The sequence below is a fragment of the Lepidothrix coronata genome, unplaced genomic scaffold (assembly GCF_001604755.1).
Source record: "Lepidothrix coronata isolate B3197 unplaced genomic scaffold, Lepidothrix_coronata-1.0 Scaffold116, whole genome shotgun sequence".
NCBI classification, from domain to species: Eukaryota; Metazoa; Chordata; class Aves; order Passeriformes; family Pipridae; genus Lepidothrix; species Lepidothrix coronata.
This window is the reverse complement of record NW_016690296.1, coordinates 1,657,254-1,678,744: the sequence shown is the minus strand read 5'-3', so window position 1 is coordinate 1,678,744 and position 21,491 is coordinate 1,657,254. Positions and strand designations below refer to the sequence as shown.

General features: G+C 40.1%; 2 protein-coding genes across 19 annotated transcripts in view; one reads left to right on the top strand and one right to left on the bottom strand.

The window, feature by feature from the left end:
* PRSS12 (protease, serine 12) overlaps nucleotides 1-2,435 on the top strand; it is a 32,547-nt gene extending 30,112 nt beyond the window's left edge. Inside the window, 1 exon segment of the mRNA XM_017825154.1 lies at nucleotides 1,399-2,435. Within this exon segment, the coding sequence (XP_017680643.1) occupies nucleotides 1,399-1,706 (308 nt within the window). The 3' untranslated portion in view covers nucleotides 1,707-2,435.
* Nucleotides 2,436-2,763: 328 nt separating this feature from the next.
* LOC108502308 (bifunctional heparan sulfate N-deacetylase/N-sulfotransferase 3) overlaps nucleotides 2,764-21,491 on the bottom strand; it is a 217,583-nt gene continuing 198,855 nt past the window's right edge. For 10 of the 18 annotated variants that reach the window (XM_017825143.1, XM_017825145.1, XM_017825144.1 and 7 more), the window contains 7 exons: nucleotides 20,126-20,222; nucleotides 19,157-19,280; nucleotides 16,582-16,756; nucleotides 15,994-16,164; nucleotides 14,879-14,988; nucleotides 14,227-14,329; nucleotides 9,742-13,212 (listed from right to left, as the gene is read on the bottom strand). In XM_017825143.1, coding sequence (XP_017680632.1) covers nucleotides 13,093-13,212; nucleotides 14,227-14,329; nucleotides 14,879-14,988; nucleotides 15,994-16,164; nucleotides 16,582-16,756; nucleotides 19,157-19,280; nucleotides 20,126-20,222 — 900 coding nt within the window. In that variant the 3' untranslated portion in view covers nucleotides 9,742-13,092. Of the gene's footprint in view, nucleotides 2,894-4,816; nucleotides 7,353-8,829; nucleotides 9,015-9,581; nucleotides 9,689-9,741; nucleotides 13,213-14,226; nucleotides 14,330-14,878; nucleotides 14,989-15,993; nucleotides 16,165-16,581; nucleotides 16,757-19,156; nucleotides 19,281-20,125; nucleotides 20,223-21,491 lie in introns of those variants that run through there. The other 8 variants (XR_001876446.1, XR_001876447.1, XR_001876441.1 and 5 more) reach the window with 8 other exon arrangements.

The window sequence follows — 21,491 nt, the reverse complement described above, 5'->3', positions numbered from 1 at the left end:
CCTAATTTAGACTGACAAGCCCAAATAAAAAGCTTATTTGTCGCCAGGCACACCCTGTGCAGCAGAATATCACTCCCTGCCTCAGTACATAACTAACAGCTCTAACACAGTTAGGGTTTTAAAGGTAAGGACCATGCATGTTTTAATTTTGGAAAGACTATTTAAATTACACTACTTCAATAGAAAAAGGGACAGAAAACATAGATGAAATAGAATTTCAAGTGACATTTTAGTTCTCCCTTGTTACCACTGACACTTTCAACCAGCAGTCAGATTTAAGAGAACATCTTGCCGAAATTTATGAGAGCCACAGTGCAATCTGCACTAGTCACTTTTTCGGTCAGTACAAGATTCTTCCTCTTCAAAGGTCTTTGTCCTTTAAATGTATTACTAACTGATAACCATGTTTTACTTTTATGTTTTTATGGTGCTGAATACAGTGCAAGTCAGCAACCACACTTGAGCCTTTGTTCCAGTGACTCATTCAAACTGGCAAGGAGACAAGGCGGCACGGCCAAGTATCAGTTCTTCCTCCTCACATGCACTGATCTGCGTGCACAGATGTCTGGGTCACTGTACTACAATACAGGAGAGAGACTTGGAGGGTGGCTTTTTTTGCTACAAACAATTGTTAATTCATTGCCCAGCTCTGTCTAGCCTTCCTACATAAATTCACTGAAGTCCTACAATGTTGTTAACTTAGGACATCTATTTCAGGAAACATTAACCACAGCAATAATTGGCTTCAATTATGGTAAGAAATGACATCATCCAATACCTCAGCTGACATTTCACACTTACTGTGTGAATCATAATTACTTTACAACTATTAAGATTTTTACTTTAAAAAGGCCAAACCAACACTGGTTTTCATTTTCCATGCTTTCACCTGAAAAAGAGGTGCAAGCTATAGAAAAGAAGTACAAAGATCCAAATTTGGATGCTCAACTTGGAAGCCAGCAGAAGATACAGCACCTGTCAGGCTGGGCTAGATTGGATTTGAACTGGTGACCCAGAAATTAGGTATTTCTATGACTTTACTCTCCACTGCTCAAGACTCCCAAAAATTGCTTCCCCATGTAAGTATATACTTCCCCATGAAGTATATACTCTTGTAGAAGACACAAAGTGCTTGGAACAAACCAAACTCCAGCCTTGGAAAGATCCAGAGAACACAAGCTACTTTTTTTTTTTTAAAGCATCTATATTTCACATGTACAATATATATTTTAGTACTATATTTAATGCACAGTAGATTTTTTTCAGTAGTCTTGCTTCAAGTCATGTTATTTAAGGACAAAACAGTGTGAAGACTGAGAGCATAAATTGGATTAAATCCCATTTATGTTTCCAAGACTAACCACTGTAATGAGAAAATAATTTGGGTCTTCTTTTTAGGACGGGCTTATTCAAGAACACTACAACAGGCTGCCATCCCCTTACTTCCCAAGAGGGTATGTGAAGAGCGCTACAAAAGAAGATTCACGGGAAGAATGCTCTGTGCTGGAAACGTCCAGGAACAGAAACGTGTTGACAGCTGTCAGGGAGACAGTGGTGGACCACTGATGTGTGAACGTCCAGGGGAAAGCTGGGTTGTGTATGGTGTGACCTCCTGGGGCTACGGCTGTGGGGTCAAAGATTCCCCAGGTGTCTACACAAAAGTATCCTCTTTTGTGCCCTGGATAAAAAGTGTGACCAAACTATGAATGTCTGGAATGAAAACCAAACTTTGAAGCAGGACAAGTTGAAGGGCACAGACAGTGCACAGCTGGGGCCCACAGTGGGTGGAAACAGACACATTTTCCTGATACGTGTGTTTTCCTTTTTGTTAAATCCAAGCTGTATACACACAACCTTTCCAGTTAGGGATTACTGTCCTCTGTGGTAAGGAAGTTTATGTATTGCAGGAATGAGTTACATGTATCTGAGGGGAAAGTGATAGCCAGCTGAGAGTAACACTGGAGCAGGACAGCTGGAGAGTTCACTGGGAGACTCACTGTCCACGGGAAGACTGCAGTAGCTCCAAGCTATTTATGCTCCAAGCTTCTCTAGAATTAATTACAGATCTCAATTAATCTTCAGTCTATTAGTTTATTTAATAATTTCTTGACTGTCTGCCTATTATCCCTATGATCTTACACTCAGTCCTCTAAATTTGACTCATGTTTCAGCAGCTAATGAGATCATTAGCAGACTGATTCTTGCTAAGTAATTCTGAGTATGTATTAAATGTTAGAAGATAAATAATTGCCAATAATCAGATCCCCAGCTATTCTGATAAATTTTCTCACAGTTTAGTGTGCATAAAGTACATTCCCAAGTGAAACAGGTAGTACACTTGACTGTTTCCTTACAAACATCCTGCACAGCTGCAAGAGCTAAATCAAAAACAAATGAACACTTATTTTCCTTCCCCTAGATAAGTAACATTTGTCTGATTTCTGAAATTTGTAATTTTGAGTAAATACAGCATTTTGGAGAGGATTTACTTATCCTGTTTACCACAGTGTCAGACTAAAAAATATCCCGCTTTTCTCATTGCTGGGCTTTACTGTGTGCAAAGAACCTCTGTCAATCCTACAAGAGAAAGTTATAAACACATTCAATGGAGATGTTGAGCCAAACCTGTCTGACAAGGTCTATAGTCTTAAACTCCTGTTTTCTACAAGGTAATATTCAGACAGCTCTCTCTTAGTTGCAGCACTGGTTCAGGTTGATCTTTACAGGAAAGCTGAGAGTTTTCACTGACTTCTAAAGTATTGACACATCTTGATTCCATTTAATCTCTTTTTCCAAATACTGTTCCGTATGCTGTGAAAACTTTGACAACTTATTATAAAAATGCACCGATAACCAGCTTAGTGTCCTTCTAGAAAGGGCCACCCCACTGAACCTAGAACACAGAACATAGCAGGTTATCATCATCTTAGTGCAACAGTAACAGGATCAGCCTGTGACTGCAGTTGAGAGGCAGCCAGGACAGCTCAGCACCATCTCCACAGTCCCCGTCAAAGGCCATTCTGACCATCACAAGTGTGCTCTGCATATTCCATTAACAAACACGCCCATAAAAAGATGAACTGAAAAGCTGTGGGCCATGAAACACTCCAGCGTGACAAGTGTGGCAGATGTGTCACCACATAGTGATTGTGCAAACTGTGACTAGCAGTGACTGTTTCCCTGTTCCCTATTCCCCAAACACTCTGGCTATGACATGTTGTGTGGTGTCTTGTGAAAAAGTGGGATGCTTGCATTCATGCTATAAGTGGGCAATCATTCATTTCTGTATGGTTCTGTGTCTCTCTCGTGTTATAACAAATACCCACAACTCAATTGCATACAAAGGGGCATTGATATTGCAGAAGCCCATGTGACTGAAAACTTGGCTCTTAATTTCTTGCTGACCTCACACATAAGTTTTCAAGGTTCATGACTAATTTAAATATCTTATTGGAAAAATGGTGCTAAACTAGTACATGAGGTGCTTTAATATATTTTAGTTCTCTGTAATTCCATGCTATTTGAAATCGTGTGAAGTATATTATTTAAAAAGATGTCAAAAATCACGGTACTGTGACCACCTGCTGTTAGACCAATATGAAAGACTGTGCTAATGAACATTGAAACCATTACATTTTTACTTATATATAGCCCATTTAATTACAAGGGAAGTACGTCTGTCAAAATGTATCCACTTGTACCATCCAAGCTTTGCTATACAAGACCATTGAGACTTATGGTGAAGTAGTCTATATAGTGCAATACATGCATTGTGTACAGGGGAAATAATCTTCTTTTAGAAGTTGAAATACGATACTTGGGGGTGGGATTAAGCCTGCATACTAAGTGTAGTAAACAGATTTAGTACAGTAGTTTGCTAGTACTGCTCTTTTAATAGGATGCTTTATTAGAGTTTAAAATGTTGCACTACTGTTTCCATGCTGAGCATGCCTTTTCAGTTTCTAACATAAAATGAAATTGTCTCCGTGTTATGCCATTCTCATTTTTGTTCAATGAGCCTGATGATGTACATGTAAACAATAAAAGCTGCCACACTGACTACAACTTCTGTACATTAATACAGTGGCTGTACAAGCAGGTGCTGCAGGAACATCAGCTGGGTAAACTTCACGTGAGCTTTATTAAACGAGAAAGGGTGCTCTTGAAACTATTTTATAAGCTTAGGGCTATTTCCTCAAAAAGGGAAATTTGCCTTGTATGACAGAATTCCTTCCCACTGTGTTAACTCACACCAGTTAGGCTGTCACAAGTAAGTTAATCCTATACTCTTAAAACTGCCTAAGAATGTTTTGACCCTTGCTGCTCTCCCCTCAATTCAACGTTTTTAATAAATGAGGTTGTATAAAACCCCCTGCTGCTTTTCAGCCTATGCTAAGGTTTTTTTCTATTAAGCAGGTTGGCCGCAGTGTTAATAGTGGCATAAACTATTGGCACTTGGCACTTCTACTACCAATGACCATCCTGAACACCACTCTGTAATCTATTCAGGCTCCTCAACACTGTAAAGACTTCGTTAGATGCAGCCCCCCTCATCTTCCCAAGTTTTTGTTCATTTTACAGAGAATATACAAGAGCAGAAGCATCACTGCAACTGACACACAAAATCTATTAAATTTATCCTGACCCCAAAAAACCTCCCAAAAAGGGGATTTACCTGTACACCAGATAAACCAAGATCCCATTTTATAACTACATGCAGAACACCTAGAACCTTAGCTGCCTTAATTCCAGAAATACTCACAGCACTGTAACAGCTTGTATAGAACAAAAGGTCAGTCCTCAATATTCTCCATTTTCAATGCTACTGCAACTATTTCATGCCTTTCTGTGCTATAGTATTTATACTCAAGAAGATCCCTGGAGAAACCAATCTCCAACCCTACTCCTGCTGCTTCCAATTCATTTACCTACCCCTGGCTTTCTTCATAGAGCCACAGCAAGGCACAAAAAAAAAAAAAAAACACTAAAAAATTAAGGAAGCCACTTTGCATCAGTGTGCCTGCCACAAGAGCAGCAGTTTCCTGCCCACACCTTGTTCTGGGACAGCCCCAGACCTTTCCTGGCCAGTCTATCTAGCATCTGCTTGTGAAAGGTAAGAAAAGTATTTTCTGGAAGCACTAAGGTTACTACACAAGCCAAGTCCTCTTGGAGAAAAGGAAACTCAAAGTACACACTCAGGACTGTTGCCTCCCAGGCTTGGCAGCCACGACCTCGGAATGCCCAGCAGTAAGGATGTCACATGATAGACCTGTTTAAAAGGAGAGAGTAATCACACACCCCCAGTTAAACAGGTGTGGTATCACTTATTATAAGTTCACACAGAATATCCACTCAGCTGTACTTCCACTGTGGCAGCAAAAGTATATGCTTGAAAAATAAGATGATGTTTCCTATGACAGTTCCTTGATCTCCCTAACAAAACGTAACACTACCAGCAGAAGTAATTTCCACAGTCTAATCCATGTTGTAACTAAGAGTCCACACTTCCACTCCATCCACTCCCAAGAGGAAATCCCACCTCAGTTGCCAAACACTTAGCAGTAATTACACTGCCTGCTGATGTTTTCAGTTCTAGCTCCATAGACTTTGTATCCCAGCCCATTCAAAGCCCCCTTACCCTAAACCTCCTATTTGGAACAATTAGCAAAAAACTTTCCTTATTAACTGGAAAATATTCTATAGGAGACTGTGTCAGCACAGGTGGTGTTAGCTAAGACTATAAGTAAAAAAAATGTTCTGATTTTGCAGTGATTCACCATCTACTGGAGCTCCACCTGTTTTTGTGAATATGGAGCCCCCAGGAACTGCAGCTGAAAAAGCAGCTATATTCAAAGTCGCTGTTTCTGCCCTGAAGCAGCAACCTCTGATCAAAGTCATACCCCTCCTGGAATGGTTCCCAGACAATGCATCCGCCACCTGAAACCACAGATTCTGCCAAAAGGTGTATCCCCAGAACAGGCAGATTTGGCAAGTGTAAGTCATTCCAATGAACATACCCAAGTCTAATCTTGGTTACCAGCAGAAAGAAGGAAACCACACCTGCAGCCAAAGTCTCTTTATTGATTTATTCATACATTTGAACGCTTTATATTGGCATAGATAGCAAAATCATGACTGTAAGTTTCCACATTCATTTTCTAGACTTCAAAAACTTACCTTCAGCTTCTGCAGTACACGGACACTCTTTGCAACCACCTTTCTAACATACTTCAGCAGCAGAGGAGCCGCCACTGAAGGTGCACGTGTCACTGGATTTAATACTCCTGCAGTGTGGTCGGCCACAGGACAGTGCAACACAGCCACTGAACTACCAAAACCATTATTGTAATTGCTCAACACTTAGGGACAGCCCAAAGAGGAGCAGCACATCCCTGAAAGCTGCACAAAATGGGCTACTCATCCCAACTGTACTTGTATAGAAGCAGGCAGGCTAATTTTAGGCACAGTAAGCTGTGTTCCAGCCCCTCTTTGCAATTATGAGAAGAACTGCAAAATCTCTCATTAAAGTTCAAAATCTTAACTTTATTTAAAAATCGAGACTAAGATCTAGCCTAAAATTAGCCTTTTCTAGCTCTGCTTGATAACCAGAAATATTACCACTCACAAAGGCATCAAAATGAAACAGATCCACCCCCCTCCCAGTAAAAATTAAAATTTTAGTCACAGCTACTCCTAGAATTCACATGTGGAATTTACCCCCATCTTCTTCTGTCATCACAACTCAAGAGTGTTTTTCCCCTGTAAAAACAAGTTTGAGGCAGTTTAATATTGTTACCGGGAAAATATACAGGACAGCAAACAGACATCATCGAACAGCAGGATGCGCTGAAACAATGCTTTTAGTATCGACCTCGTGTTTCCCTCTGCTCCTGTAACTGCAGATTCTGCTTAGAACTCACGTGCTTATTGAAAAAGACATTCCCCTTGCACAGAATATCCCCGAGAAATCCGTGGATTCGGATGCCTCTAGTCTGGCAAACAAGAGTACTGACAACGTGACTTTTACGGTAGGAATAGTGGATTTTTTCTGATGCATCTACACCCAAACCCCATTCCTCCCATTCCTTAAAGTAATGCACTCGGGTGTTATTTTTCTGACAATAAACCACGTAAAAATGAAGCATGGCTTAAAATGAAACACCAAACCTATACCTATTTTAGAGAACAAGTCGCAGCAGATTAATCACTAAACATAAATTATCAAATCGTTATTTTTCCCGATAAAAATCTCACTCCTGAAGAGCTTATTACGTACTATACACCCAGTCACATACTTTTTGGGGAAAGATCTTCAAGATCAGATAGTCTCCATATTTTCAGCTTCTGCGCTCCTGTAAAATAAAATAAAAAAAAGTTTAAAAACTGGGCTGTAATCACTTATTGGGGACAGAAAAGGTGAAAACTGAAAACTCAACAACCAAAAAACACAATAGGGGGAGACGGCCAGTCCCACGGCAGACTCGGTTTGTTACTTGCTACAGTCAACGACTCATACCCACAAGAAGGTACAAGTTGTGCCAATCCGCAAGGCTCTGCTCTTCCATGCCTAGGAAGGGAGTCAGCCACAGGCGGCAGCCCCCATGGAGTCATGGATCACCGCTCCCCACCCCGCCACGTGGCAGCCGCCATTTTCCCTCCCTTCTTTCCTTCTCTCATGCGGGCCTCGGCCCCGCGCCGCCTCACAACTTCCACCCGGCCGCCCTTCCCGTCACGGAGCCCACCTGCTGCTCGGCCCGCTTCTCTCCGCTCCTCTGCCGCGGCGGCTCCGCTGTGGAGGAGAGCGCGCCCGGTCCGCGAGTACCAGCACCGCCGGCTTCAGCTTCACCCTCAGCCTCTCCCTCAGAGCCTCGGCCCCTCTTTCGCTTCCCGCGCCCGCCGCGCGCCCCCTCACCGCCAACGGCCGCCCCGCGCGCCCGCCCGCGCGGACACCCCCTCGCCGCGCGACCGACCTCTCGCGCGCCGGCGGCGGGAACTGGGCACGGGCGGAGACTCGGGCGGAGACGTGGGCGGGGCCACGGGCGGTGGGCGGGGCCTCGGGGCGCGCAGGGCGACAACCCAGGGGCGGGGGCAACGCGCGAAATGTAAAGGGAACCAACCCCTTCCTGGGGCTTTCTGAAGCTACCGAGTAGCACCCTCGGGGGCAAACGGACTAAGGGATCCATGGAAAAAAGGCCGCAGCTACTCTCCAAAGCAAAGCAGAGCCCTTCAGCTGGCCGAGACATCGGTGCTGCTTTACCTATGTGGATACACGTGCGTGTCTATGTGTATCTGTGCCTGGTCCAGTCATAAACGCTAAAACGATCCCTGCTTGTTATTTGATAACCATGGACTAAGAAGAAAGAATAGGCTGTGAAAGGTGTGCTAGAAAAATGAAGCCATCCCTTTAGGTGAACACCTTTTCCAGTCCATATAAGCAAATGCTTAATTTGCAGGTTAATGCTGGCCAGATTCCCACACCCTCAATTTTAATTAGTACAGGGTGGAATATAATAGTAGTGACCAGACCATTTCAGTTGGCAGGGACCAACTGCCCAACCACCTCAGGGCTGACCCAAAACTAAAGCCTGTTGTGGGGCATTTTCCAGATGCCTCTTAAACACTGACAGGCCTGGGGCATAAACCACCTGTCCAGGGAGCCTGTTTAGAGTCTGGTCACCTTCTATAAAGAAACACTTCCTAATGACAAGTCTAAATCTCCCTAATAAACTGTACCCTTCAGAGCCCAGCATCTTATTTAACTATTATTTGTCATCCTCAGCCTGGTGAAGACACAAGATCAATGTATGTTTTTGAAATTATCACTCTTACTTTGTCTTAAACTCCTCCTCCATTCAGGTTTCCCTAGTCCTTGGTTTCAGCTGTTGATTGCCCTCCTGCTCCTGGGATTTATCCTTTCATGCTGACTTGTGCTGTCTTCATCCATGTGGTGCACAGAGACAAAAAAAAATAGTGTCTTTTGCCTTTGAGCTCTAAGAATTTGGAGACTTGAAGAACTAAAAAGAAATATTAAATGAAAGCAGATAAACTGGAGAGAGAGGCCAAGCAGGTATTATTTGCAGCAAGGATCTCTTCCCTTTGCTTACTACCTCTTATTACTTTATCACTTCACTTCTATTATTCTTAATAGATTATGGAGATGGGTATTATACAAAAAGCTTAGACTACTTAATTATAGGTTGCATCTTATCTCTGTAGTGAACGGAGTATTTTGTTAACGTAGGTTTCCTATTTTCCCCACTCCTATGAAGATATTAAGCAGCTTTCGCCCAGCTAGATAAGTACAGTTTTCTATTCTGAATTTTCCTTTAGACATTCGTACCATATTTTAGAGGTTTCTCCTAAGAAGGGTTTTCTCATGTCTGTGTAGGCTGATGCATTGGCACAGCCACTGAATCCCTAAGGCAAGTAATTTGAATAAATTCTGGTTGTTATCTTACAAACAGCAAACTCTGGAGACGTTTCTCCAGCACATTAGCAATTTCTGGCGCAAGAAATAAAAAGTAAGCAGGAAGCAAAAGCAGTAAAACGAGCAGCTGCATAAAGCAGCAATATTCACTCACAGCAAGAGTAAGCAACATTTTTTCATTTCTGAAAACATTTCGTGCTGCTCCTGTGCTGCTGGATTGTGTTGTAGCTCAGTGTCAAGCTGCAATAGCTGATAACCGACCTGGAAAAGGACAACTTCTGTGAACACGAAAGGCACTTCCACGCAGCACTACATTTTCTTATCAGAGTTTATTGTTGCACTTCAAATACCATGCCACTATCAGAATAATATCTATTTTTTTTTATTTAAAAAAACTCTGAGAAAAATGTTTCCGGCAATATTCATTCAATGTGAATGACAAGAGTATTACATCTATAAACATCGAAATATCTATTTAATTTCTTCCTGAGGAAGTTTCACATTTTTAAGCAATGAAAAAGGATATTCTGTACAAGATAGTCTGCAAATCATTCAAACTAATTCTTTCTGCACAAGTAGAACTGGGAAAATATCACAGTATTTTCAGGAATGTTTGCTCAAATAATTAGGTAATTGAGTATCAGGCTCTGTGTTTACACCCCCCCAAGTGGTCACTTTCTGCTCATAACCACACACTGGTTTTTAACGGCACAGAGGTCGGCAGAAAGCAAATTTCAGAATCTGATTTCAGAAAACAAAGGCGAAGCTCAAATAATCACGCAGTTGTCAAAGAAATTGCTTGTGCAGTTACCTACCAGGGGAACAGAAACCATGGCTGTGTTACCAGCCACAATCAAACATCCGACTTGGACTCGCAAACAGAAATTCACTGTAAGAAATCAGTATTTTTTTTAAGAGTATTAATACTGATAGTCTATTTCTGGAAACCAAACACTGGTTGTAGGTAAGCTGTGAAGAGAGAGGTTAAACTTTGCCAGATAACTCATGTGGTATGACTTGCTTACTCTGCTGTACTCATGTCCATCCTATGACACGGGGAATAACTCATCTAGCTGCTGCCTGCATGCTGTGCTCAGCCTCCTCATCCTTCATCAAGCTGACTGCATGTTAAAAGTCACTCTTGTTTTTTAAAGGCTCCTGTTACAAATGTAAGAACATATTTAAGTAGAATAGCTCTGGAGAAAACAGATGTGGCTTCATATCTTTTACAAAAAAGCAACAATCTATCCAAGGCCAAGGTCATGCATGTGGAGGACTTATTATGCCAGTGCCTCGTGGTGACCACCGTTGGGCTGTACAACTTCCCAGGGGACAATGTGACCAATGTGCATGTCCCCATCACTGCTCTGGCCTTGGCTGCCCACTCATTCCCATTCTTCTCCCAGAGAAGGAAGACAGAGAGGGAATTCTTTAAAACAAAGAATGAACTTATGAATGTGGCTGAAGGCCGTTCCTCCTGCATGTAGGAGGCACTCAAATATCTGTGCAGACGGTTCTCTCACCCTGAAAATATCAGGCACTTGATAGGTGCCCAAGGTTTTTCCCATTTTCCTCTATTTTCTAATTGTTCCACTGAAGAACGTGGAGTAACTGAGGCAGCAGTGCACAACAGGAGCTTTGTGCAATCCCTGTGGATTTTTTAAAAATGTTTGAGTGATGTTACATCAGGTTACATCAAGGGTAAAATCAATCGCGCCGGGATGAAAACCCCGGGTATTTTCTCCAGTTATTCAATTTAATTGTAACAAATCTATATAGATGCTTGCAGGAAGCATGAGCTGTCCATAGCACGCAGAGTACTTGCTTCTACAGATGTTCAAAATCCAGAGTATTTCTTTTATCAAATAAGGAGTATTTTAAGACAAGTCAGCTTTTGAGACAAATCCACACGACAGTGAATATTTAAAATGAAATGAAAATTCTCATTCTGTCTAATAAATAATAAAGATGTTCATCTTAAAAAATGTCTACTCTAGCAGGTCCTCATCATTAATCATGCATATTCCCTTAGCAAAAATGTGCTGTGTAAAGAATACTGGTATATACAGCAAATTTGTCTAGATTTTTTTCTTTACAGGCTTATCAAAACCACGTATTACATAGACAAAATCAATAAATAAAGATTACCAGTTAGAGGTACAGTAAGGATCTCAACATCTGTTTTCTATTTAGGGAATAACAGACTGGTTTCCATTCCATTACCTTGAAAGTTAAATCATATGATTACAGGAATGTCGTAAAACAGCACTGAGACACAGAAAGTTTTTCCACCATTTGATGCACGTTTTTAAGTATTCGCCCTAAAACAAAGTATGAAAACATTATAAGAGCTACTGTATAAAACACTGCATTTAGTACTGTAGTTCTCTTTTGTTTTCACTACCCCTTCATGCCTTTAGAAACACTCAGAGCCAAAGTTCAGTGCGGAAGCATTAAGGTCACAGTCAGCTGAAGCTGTCACCGATCTTCTTCCTCAATTTTTAATATCAAATATGTTTAAGATGTTTGCAACCAGGACCCATATTTTCTTCTTGAAATCTGACAGAATTTTGCAGCTGATGTAAACTGAAGGTTACTGAAATGTGCTACAATTTTGATAAGGTTGAAGGATCTTGGAAAGCAAAAAGGCAAATAAAAGAAAAAATCGTAGTGCAACTTAAGGCAATAAAAGTATGGATCTCTTTCCGCTCTTTTTGAGTTTTTCATCCGTTTCAGTGCAGATACTCCTGATTCACAGCAAGCCTGGGAGTGCAGTGCCTGGATCTGGCTGCTCACAGAACCAGGAGTTTCTTCCACTGCTCCAGTTTGAGTCGCAATTGTTTAAGTCTAATACTGTTCATGAGGACTATACTGCAATTTTTGTGCTTCACATGTCCAAATTAATTTCTGCTCAGATAATGGCTATATTCTAACATTTCAGTCAGTACAAGATCAGACATAATTATGGACAAAGGTCCTTACCACACTGTAAGGGTTTGCTGTTACAGGATATAATCACAGGTTCCTATGATAGTTTTGTTTGTATGAGCTTGGTTTTCTCTACACTGCTTTTGCCAGCGGCTTCCAGATTTTGCTCTGTGTATTTAGTTGCTGTGCACGGCTGAATCATATACATCACATAAACTGTACTTCTCACCTGTGTTTGTACACACTTTGGGTTATTACCAGGCTGATTCCAAAGGCAGAAGTACACTTGGCATTTTGTGCTACATTAACTTTTCTTACCTTATGCAACACAATAATCAAACAGTAAGAAAAACTGTCAGTGGCCTAACAATGGGCTACAAAACCTACATGAGACACAATACTTTTAAACTGATATATAAAAATGTAAATATTTACCATGAAATTGGACAGGTCATGTATTTCTGATGCTTTTACCAGCTGTAAATAACTTCCACATTTGCGCACAGTAGTCCACAAGTCCACAGGCCCAGAAATGTTTGTAAGAAAGATCTGGCCCATCAGAGCTCTAAGAAATGCATGTATTTTTTACAATCCACATGCCAGCATATGGAAATAAATTCTATCTTTTACACTTTTTTGAAGAGGTATATCTTACAAGACCTTCTGGTAGCTGCTGGAGAGTTTAGGTATGATGACTGAAGTGTGGAAGGGAGATTTCAAACAGCTGTTTTCCAATGCTATCTCACTTTCTGCAGCTCCTGTCTCAGCCATGATGGCAGGGGTTGTCCCAATTTGTGAAGAAGTTTTGACAGTTCCACGTTGTGATCTCTGTAGTAGCTTGACAGAAAGGCCCTGCACTGATGGATACAAAAGGAGGCATTTTTATTTAATAAAAGGCTGTACTGCAGTTGTTATGAATTTGATGTTTCAAAGTTTGTTTGACATGTGTCAAAACTTTACTTTCTCTTATACAATTTATATGGTTTTATGCTATCTACTGCATGCAAGTTTAAGCTCTTCAGTTAGGAACTGAACTCTAAAAGGTAATTTCAAAAGAAACAGAGATCCAAATGAACACTGAAGTCAAGGATTTGATTCTACTCTCAGATAGTCATGTAAATATAGAATCACACTGAGGTTGATGCAGTTACTTTGAATTTACTGCACTGTGACTGAAATGAAAGCTTCTAAATTATCTTTGTAGGCAGACATATATCAGTTAGTAACCTCATTTTGAGAAGTATTTAGAGTTGAAAAAGACAACAGTAAACAAATACAGTCTTGTCTTATCTCTGACCAAAATCCTTCTCACTCAATGATTTTGTGTCAGTATGACTACTGGTGTGAAGTTACTTACAATTTAAGTACCAGGATAAAAAAAATCCTGGCTTACTTGGCACATTAATTCTTACTGCTGCTCAAACTGTAAGTTTTTATTTGCATTTTAGTCAGGCTAAATGAAATGGGAATGCAGGACAGAATCAACATAAAACTACTTACTGGAGACTAAACTGCTGCAGCATTTGATCTGACAGAGATTTCCTCATTTGAGCATTTCTCTGGGGAAGGTACTTAGAAAATTCATGGAAACAGAACTTACCCTCTCTTAAAACTGGGTAAGAGTCTGCATTACTTGTCAGGGTCTAACTACTCTCAGGAACAAGGGACCAGACAGAAATACAAATATCTGACCATGACTGAGGAAACATATGTGCTGTGGAGCCCCTGCTGCTTAAGTCCATAAGGTAAAGGGGACAGGCTTTCAGAAGCACTTCATTTGGTCTTCTCTCCCTTCTTATGGTTTTGCCTGCATCACGTCCCACATGTGGCAGCTGAATCCCTGCACAATGCCAATGAGCATAACAGTTTACCTCAGAATCCATAGGAGGGTATTTTCTGCCTTTGCTCTTTCCAAGACACTTTGTTTTTCCTTCTTCCAGGAGCTGACACCAGAATCCCTTATGTGAGTCGAACCTGAAACAAATATCTTGTGGTGTAAAAGCTGTAAAATACTTCAAGGAGGACAAATCTTTGAAGTTTAGACTGAAGACTTAAAAGGTTTAACCTAAAGTTATCAGCCTTATTTTAAGGGCAACCAGATCTAAGTGTCAGAATCCAAAAGGTCTGTGTGCACGTGTATTTATGAGGTACAGAGCGGACGTTACGTTGCTGAATGATACCACTGAATCTGTTTTTCAGCTGAAGTCAAAAATAAAGAGAAACTAATTCTATTTCCTTCCTGTTCACGCATGTCAGCATTCTGTGTTCCACTTATGGAAGTAAAATTTCTTTTGACTGATCCAAAATTCCTACACAATTGTCACAAAGTTTTGTCTGTCAGCACCGAGTGGCTCAGTGGATGACTTGTGGAAAATTTAACCCTGAGCTGTGTTCTGAGGAATACATCCTGCTGACAGCTCAAACAAGTATGGGAGGCTTTATTTTGCAGTGACCTTACTTACACACTAACTGGTATTTTAGGAATGTTAGGAACATGTGAAAATGATAAATTAATTAACTCACGTTAGGGCTTCAGAGTAATTATAGTGAGGAGAGACTCCCAGGAATTTCTGTACTTCATCCATTACGGTAGATGGGTCAGTTCTCAGCTGCTGTCCATCAATAATGAGCAACTATGACAGATAAAATAAGTAGAAGTTTAATTTAAAATTCATTATTTTGAGCTTCAAACTGAAACTTCCACCTCTGTCAAACTCCTTCATTACATGGAGAGTACTGCACCAGGAGACGATAATTGGTCCAGTTTTAATTATCATCATCATTAATGACCTGGGTAAATGGCATGTTAATTAACTCTGAAATGATATTAAATTGGAAGGTGTTGTGACAACAGAGAAATAATAATGAAGGACCTAAAAAGATAAGAAATATTGGCAGGAAATTGAGAGAGATTGGTCCAGCCAAGAAAAAATTATATTAATGGCTAGTACTTTTACAGAGAAAACATAAGGCTACCAGTTCTTCACTATCACTGAGGGATGTAAAATCTGGTAAAAATCTGCATGACAATGCTTATTGTTCAATATTCATGGATCGATTTTGGAGAAAAGCTAATGAAAACATAATGCAGAGAATTTCATAAGAATACCATCATATTACAGTATTGTGTATCTCACTAAGAGAAGATACAAGGCTGGCTAAAAAGAGAGTATGTGGAGAATAAAACCAACTGGATGCATCAGAGCTTCCTTGGCACACTCTGGGAAAACAGAAGGTGCAGACTCCAGCCAACTTGTCTCAGCCAGAAGAGTCCTGGATAAACAGAAGGTCTGGATTGCAGCCAGCCTCCCTCAAGTGAAGTAACTTTAACTGTTGGGTGGGGAGCAGTGCCAGACACACTGCTAATGTCATGGAAAACCATTCCAGAAATAAATCTGCCAAGGAGATACTGATCACGTGATACTGTCTGCCTGGCCTTGTGTTATCACATGACGTTCAGGACTTAGGATGTGCATCTCTTGAGGCCTGATCCTACACAGGGCCAGAAGGAGGATAATGATTTGTAGAATATCCCCGAGGATCAGCATTCAGTAGGCAAGGCTTTTACAAAGGTAAACTTTAAGACAGTATATATATATATCTTTAAGGTTAGGATGTCAAGTTACAGTCTTATTCACCTGATAAGGTGGGAAGTAAGTTAGCCATCTTTCAATATGGATAGCGTACCATCCAGGTGCCAGGCATCTCTTCTGGAGAGCTCTGAGCTCAGAGGGGGCTCGAGGACCAGCTGTGATCACCTGATAGAAGCTGAATTTCAGAGCTGCAGGATCTTCATGTGATCGCTGATGCTGTAAAAGAAGTTACATTGCTGGAATGTTACAGGTCACAAAAGCTGGGAAAACCAGACAAAACTGGTTGGTCTTACTGACAAAAATTTCTTAATCTATCCTGTATTTTGAGCATGAACTAGCTAACTGTGTCTATAGACTAATTTCTGGATGTGCTATTTACATAAATTAATCAAATAAGCACTTTTACATGTTTATACTATAGGCAGACTTTTGAAAAGGTGTTTTCTGGTATTTCAACCCTTAAAATACTTCCAGGATTAGGAGACACACTTCAGCCCATGTGTGATCACATATGGTCACTGACTGATGAATAAGAGCTTGCACTGTCCAAACCCTTTACATACATATATGCTGAGAGCATACACAGAGAGGTCTCAAGGTGGAAACCCTGCCTGTGTTCTTCCAGGTCCGTACCTGGTACCAGGAATACGCCCGGTCCGACGGGTCGATGAGGATGGTGATGATCTTGGCCTTGGGGATGAGGGAAGCAGCTCTCTTGGGAGCTTCCTCAGAGTGGAAGTAGTTGGCACTTTTCTCAAAGAGGAAGTCAGTGGTGACATTAGAAGGAGTGGGGAAGAAATCCATGTACCTAGGAAAGCAACATCATCCTCGGATTTACTCAAAAATCACACAAAGGTTGATAAATCTGTTAAGCATATTTTACTCTGGAATACCAACTTAAAATAAAAGCTAACTGCCAAATAGAAGCAAAAGGAAGTTTACATTATATTTTTGATGATATTTTACTTGGTACTAGCTTTCTTCTCACTACATATAACTAGACATTGCAGCTATTTTTTTGTAACTCGATGAAAATGTTACAATATTCATGTATCTTCTTAAAATTAGCAAATTCTCACTTTTCAGTCAGAACAAACTGCCGAAGCCAAAAGCAGAAATTGACTTTTCCAAATTTGCCCTTTTGCTGACATCAATTACAGTGCAAAACTGTAAGAAAAAGATACTCAGTATCAGAATTGCTTTCACTCAAAACAGTCTGTTTATATGGGGAAGATGCACTGACACAGCTTCATTAGGTAAAAGGTTTCTAAGCAGTGACAGAATATTTCACTTATTGTTCTGAGACCCAGTTTTGGTGAAACATGGGTTGTATTCCTTTTAGTTTTGTGAGCTTTCCTCATCCATTATGAAGTTGAATTCAAGCAATAGTCTTCTTTATCCATGGCCCTCAGACAACTTCTCGTTATTGTTGGGGAAAAGAATAAATGGGAAATGTTTGTCTTCTTGATTCTTCAGTTAAACTCTACTGATAAAATAAATAAATGCCATTTAAAACAACCTCTCCTGAAGACCACTGATGAGAACTTACACCTATCCTGCTTTCAAAATGGTAATACTGATGTCATGAGGGCTGAAAGAACCTCTTCTGCTTCTGTAGCTAGCCCAGCCAAAGCCTCAGCTAGGGTCAGGGATAAAGCTGTATCTACACAACCCCAAAAGAAATTGAACTGATTGTTATTCGTGATTTTTACAAGAATCCTGGCCAATTAATGGACTAATGAGGACAGAGCTTTTATCTAATTACCACTCAGTAAGCTCATTACAAGCCAGCATTAAAATACACTATCAGACCAGAAAGTCTGAGAGATTTGTCTGGCAGACAGAACGCAAATCTAAAATTAAGCAGCTACACCAGTGGGTAGTTGTGAGGATCCAAGACTCAAGTGTGAGAACCTGGCAGTGGTGAGAGGGGCACCCAGGGCACAGGTGGGTGCTGTGGGGAGAACCTGTCAAGAGGACACGCCTGGTCTATACAGGCTGAGACCACCACGAGCTTTATGCACCAGTGCCATGTTAAGATGAAGGCAATCTGGCACAGGTCTGGCAGCCAAACTGCATCTGCACGTTAGGGAAGTGGATATGGCAGGAGGAACGAGAGAAGCAGTGAAGTGGTCTTCCAGCAAGGTGAAAATCTTGATTGTGTGGAAGAACTGGCTCACTGTACTTAGGCTGTCTCCATCAGTGTGGAGCTGCTACGCCTGGCTTGCCTGTCATCTTCACTGACTCCAAAAGCCTCAGCAGCAAGAAGGCAGCCTTCCCATTCCCAGTTCTTCATCCAGTACCTCTCAACTGGCTGTAACTGGCTGACTCGCCACGCTTTCCAGTAAAAATCTGCTGCAACAATTACAACTCGGAAAACCGAGTAACTGGCAAACAAATTGGATCTGACGTGTCTGCACCGAGACCACAGAACAGTGCTCACCCTGTTAATTTTATGGATGAATATGAAGTCAAAGGCAATAAACCTACTTTCCCTTAAACTGGGGGTAAAGAAACAAGACAAAAAAATCAATAATCCTTCAGTGGTGCTCCCCAGCCACTAGGACACGTTACCGCTTCTCATCGTGTAGTGCTTTACAGTGCAGCCCTTTCTGAAAGAGGAGAAATCAGCAGTGACTTTGGTGGAGCTGTGCCTGTGACTCCCTGGTATCCACGGAGAACATGGCAGCAGGGACACGAGCTTTATATTACCATCCCTTACTAACCTACAGAGACACGTCCTCCCAGTTATTTGAATTTTAAAGAACGTTTTGAGAGGCTTCCCCTGCCCCCCTTTTACATGATTACTATTTCTGAATCTTATTTCAAGGGAAAAAATGCTTCTCCCTGATATTTTTTCTCATAAAAAATAAGACTTACAACAGGAACATAATTTTTGTGTCCATATATCCAACTAACAACCATTACTGTCCCAACTTCAAAAGCATGTGAGAATGAGAAAAACATATTTTGTTACTGTTTTGCATATATTAATATATGGATTTATACAAGAAAGCCTCATAAAAGTTAATGCATTTATGACACTCTGTAGTAAGATTATTCTTCACTTGCACTTCTTTCTCATTTCACCGAAGGTTATTTCTTATCTCACTCTATATATGCACAGTTACCATTACCAACAGTAATGTCATTTTTGTATTGTTCACAATATATAAACTTGTATATTTATACTAATAACCCATCTTACCAATCAATCCCCCTGTGGTAGTTATTTCTATTAAAGAACTGTACCTCCTCAAAGGTTTTTGGGCTGGGGGAGTTACTAATGATGGAAGGATGCATGATCAGGAACAAATACAAGGCTGTGGTACCTGCAAACAGGATAAAAGTCCAAGATTTAAAAAAAAAATACACACACACACATTTTTTGGGAGATCATACTCACAGATGGACTAAACCAGCTTTATTCCATTTCATTTCAGTGAGGATACTGATTTATGTCACCTAAGATTCTGTGCTTTCTGAGCTTTCAGAAGGAAGACATTTAAATAACTGTAAATAGTTAACAAAAGAACTGGAATGCCAATGCCTGAAATCTGGTTTTCACACTTATAATAACTGTGTTTTAAAAATAATTATTGGTTTAAGTGAGACTGTCACAAAAAATAATTTAGAACTCTTGCACTCAAGGAGCTATTAGGGACTGGTGAAGATGAAAGGAAGCACATATGCAATTTTCTGATTACAGAGAAGAAAATTAACCATTAAGTTAATTTATAAGCTACTGCAATCTTGCAATTCAAACTGTCCATTAGCAACTTCCTGACTTGAAATAAATGCCAAGAAATAACAGGGTTTTATAAACAAGACACTTACAGGACAGATAAGTACTTGCAATTCAGAATCCAACCCTTCGAAAAATGTCTGTCCTGTCATCTCCTCTTTCCACTTTGACAAGAGTTTGTCTGTCTTATTGTCATCAACAAAGTGTTACTCATTTTGACAGAAAGCCCCAAAAATCTGACACACACCTGAACCCTGCATTTCATTTATGTTTACTGTCCTGTTGTTGTAACTCACGTTATTAAAGTACCCTTGGGTGATACCTGAAAATTAAAAAATGCTGTTAGATGATCAAGATCTCTACGCAGCAGCCTGAGTAAAATTATTTCAACTGACACACAGCCTATTTTGCTGAAATGCAATAAAATCTCACCAGTTTTCTGGGGTCCTACGACCAAGAATTTTGGCAATCGATCACAGGTTTTTTCCTTAGACCAGATATCTCTGTGCCGTTTGTCATCACAGGGATTCTGAAACAGAGAAGAAAACGCAGAATTTCACTGGTCATCACACCTGAGAAGGTTCTTAAATTACCTTTAGGTATAAATTACCAATTTTTCACCCATGTACAAATATATCAATGATATACAAGTTAGAAAGACTTTTAATCGTTGATGAGTTATCTAATCACTGATTTTTAATTCTACATTACTAGAACAGCTACCACACTACACATGCTGCAGTTCTTAAACTAAAAGGGTAAATTAATTATGATTTAAGGCTTTCCATACACATACATATTCTGATCCTCCAGTTCAAATCAGTACCTAAAATTAATCTTGTTTCTTTTCATTTGCTGCTTTACAACTGAATCAGTTTAAATTTGTTTTGGAAATCCTACTTGCAAACAGTTTTTGACACTGTTGTTTGGCAGTACTGCTCTGAGGTGAAGGGAATTATCTTCATGTACCCTTTCTAGGCTTCAAAATATGTAACTGTACTCAGATTAATGTGCATTATAGACAAAATACACCATATTCAGTATGCCTTAGTCACTGTTACTTACAAATGTCTTTTCTAAGTAATTATAATTTTTCAAGTAATTTGGCTACAGGCTAATTTCCATTTTTAAATTCATTTTATCTTACTATAATGCAAAATTTCTGACATTTCCCCCCCTAGTTCAATGTTTTATTCAATAACAGCATGAATTTCAAGATGCATATTTAAGTACAAATTTGCAATCTCAGATCCTAAGTTGGCAATTCAATATCCAAGGCTGGAAAACATCTGAGTAAGCAAGCTGAAATACATTTTAATGTTTGATTTAATAACGTTTGCTCCTCAGAGTATTTCTATCAAGTCACCTCAAGAAGACGATATCTGGGTTACATATTATCACTGCAAGGACTCAGGTACCTACAGCTTCTTGGCAAACTTCTTCCTGGGGCAGTTCTCAGCCTTTTCTATAACATTCTAATCTATTTAAATCTATTTCTACTCGGTTAATCAGTTTAGCATTAGGGTATCCATGGTCTTAATGCTCTTTCCTCTTTATACACTTGAAGAAAAGTTCATTTCTTTAACTGCTAGAATATGACTATACACCTCTCTGTCAAATGCTTCACTGCTGTTAGTTCCAAAAGGAGAAGAGAAATAACTCAACATGCACTTTCCTGCCTTTCCCCACATTTTTAAAAGTACAATCACAAATAAAATGAATTACAGATAATTTTAATTATACATCTTAATACATATCCATTTCACAGCCTTTTACAAGTGGCAGGTAACACAATCAC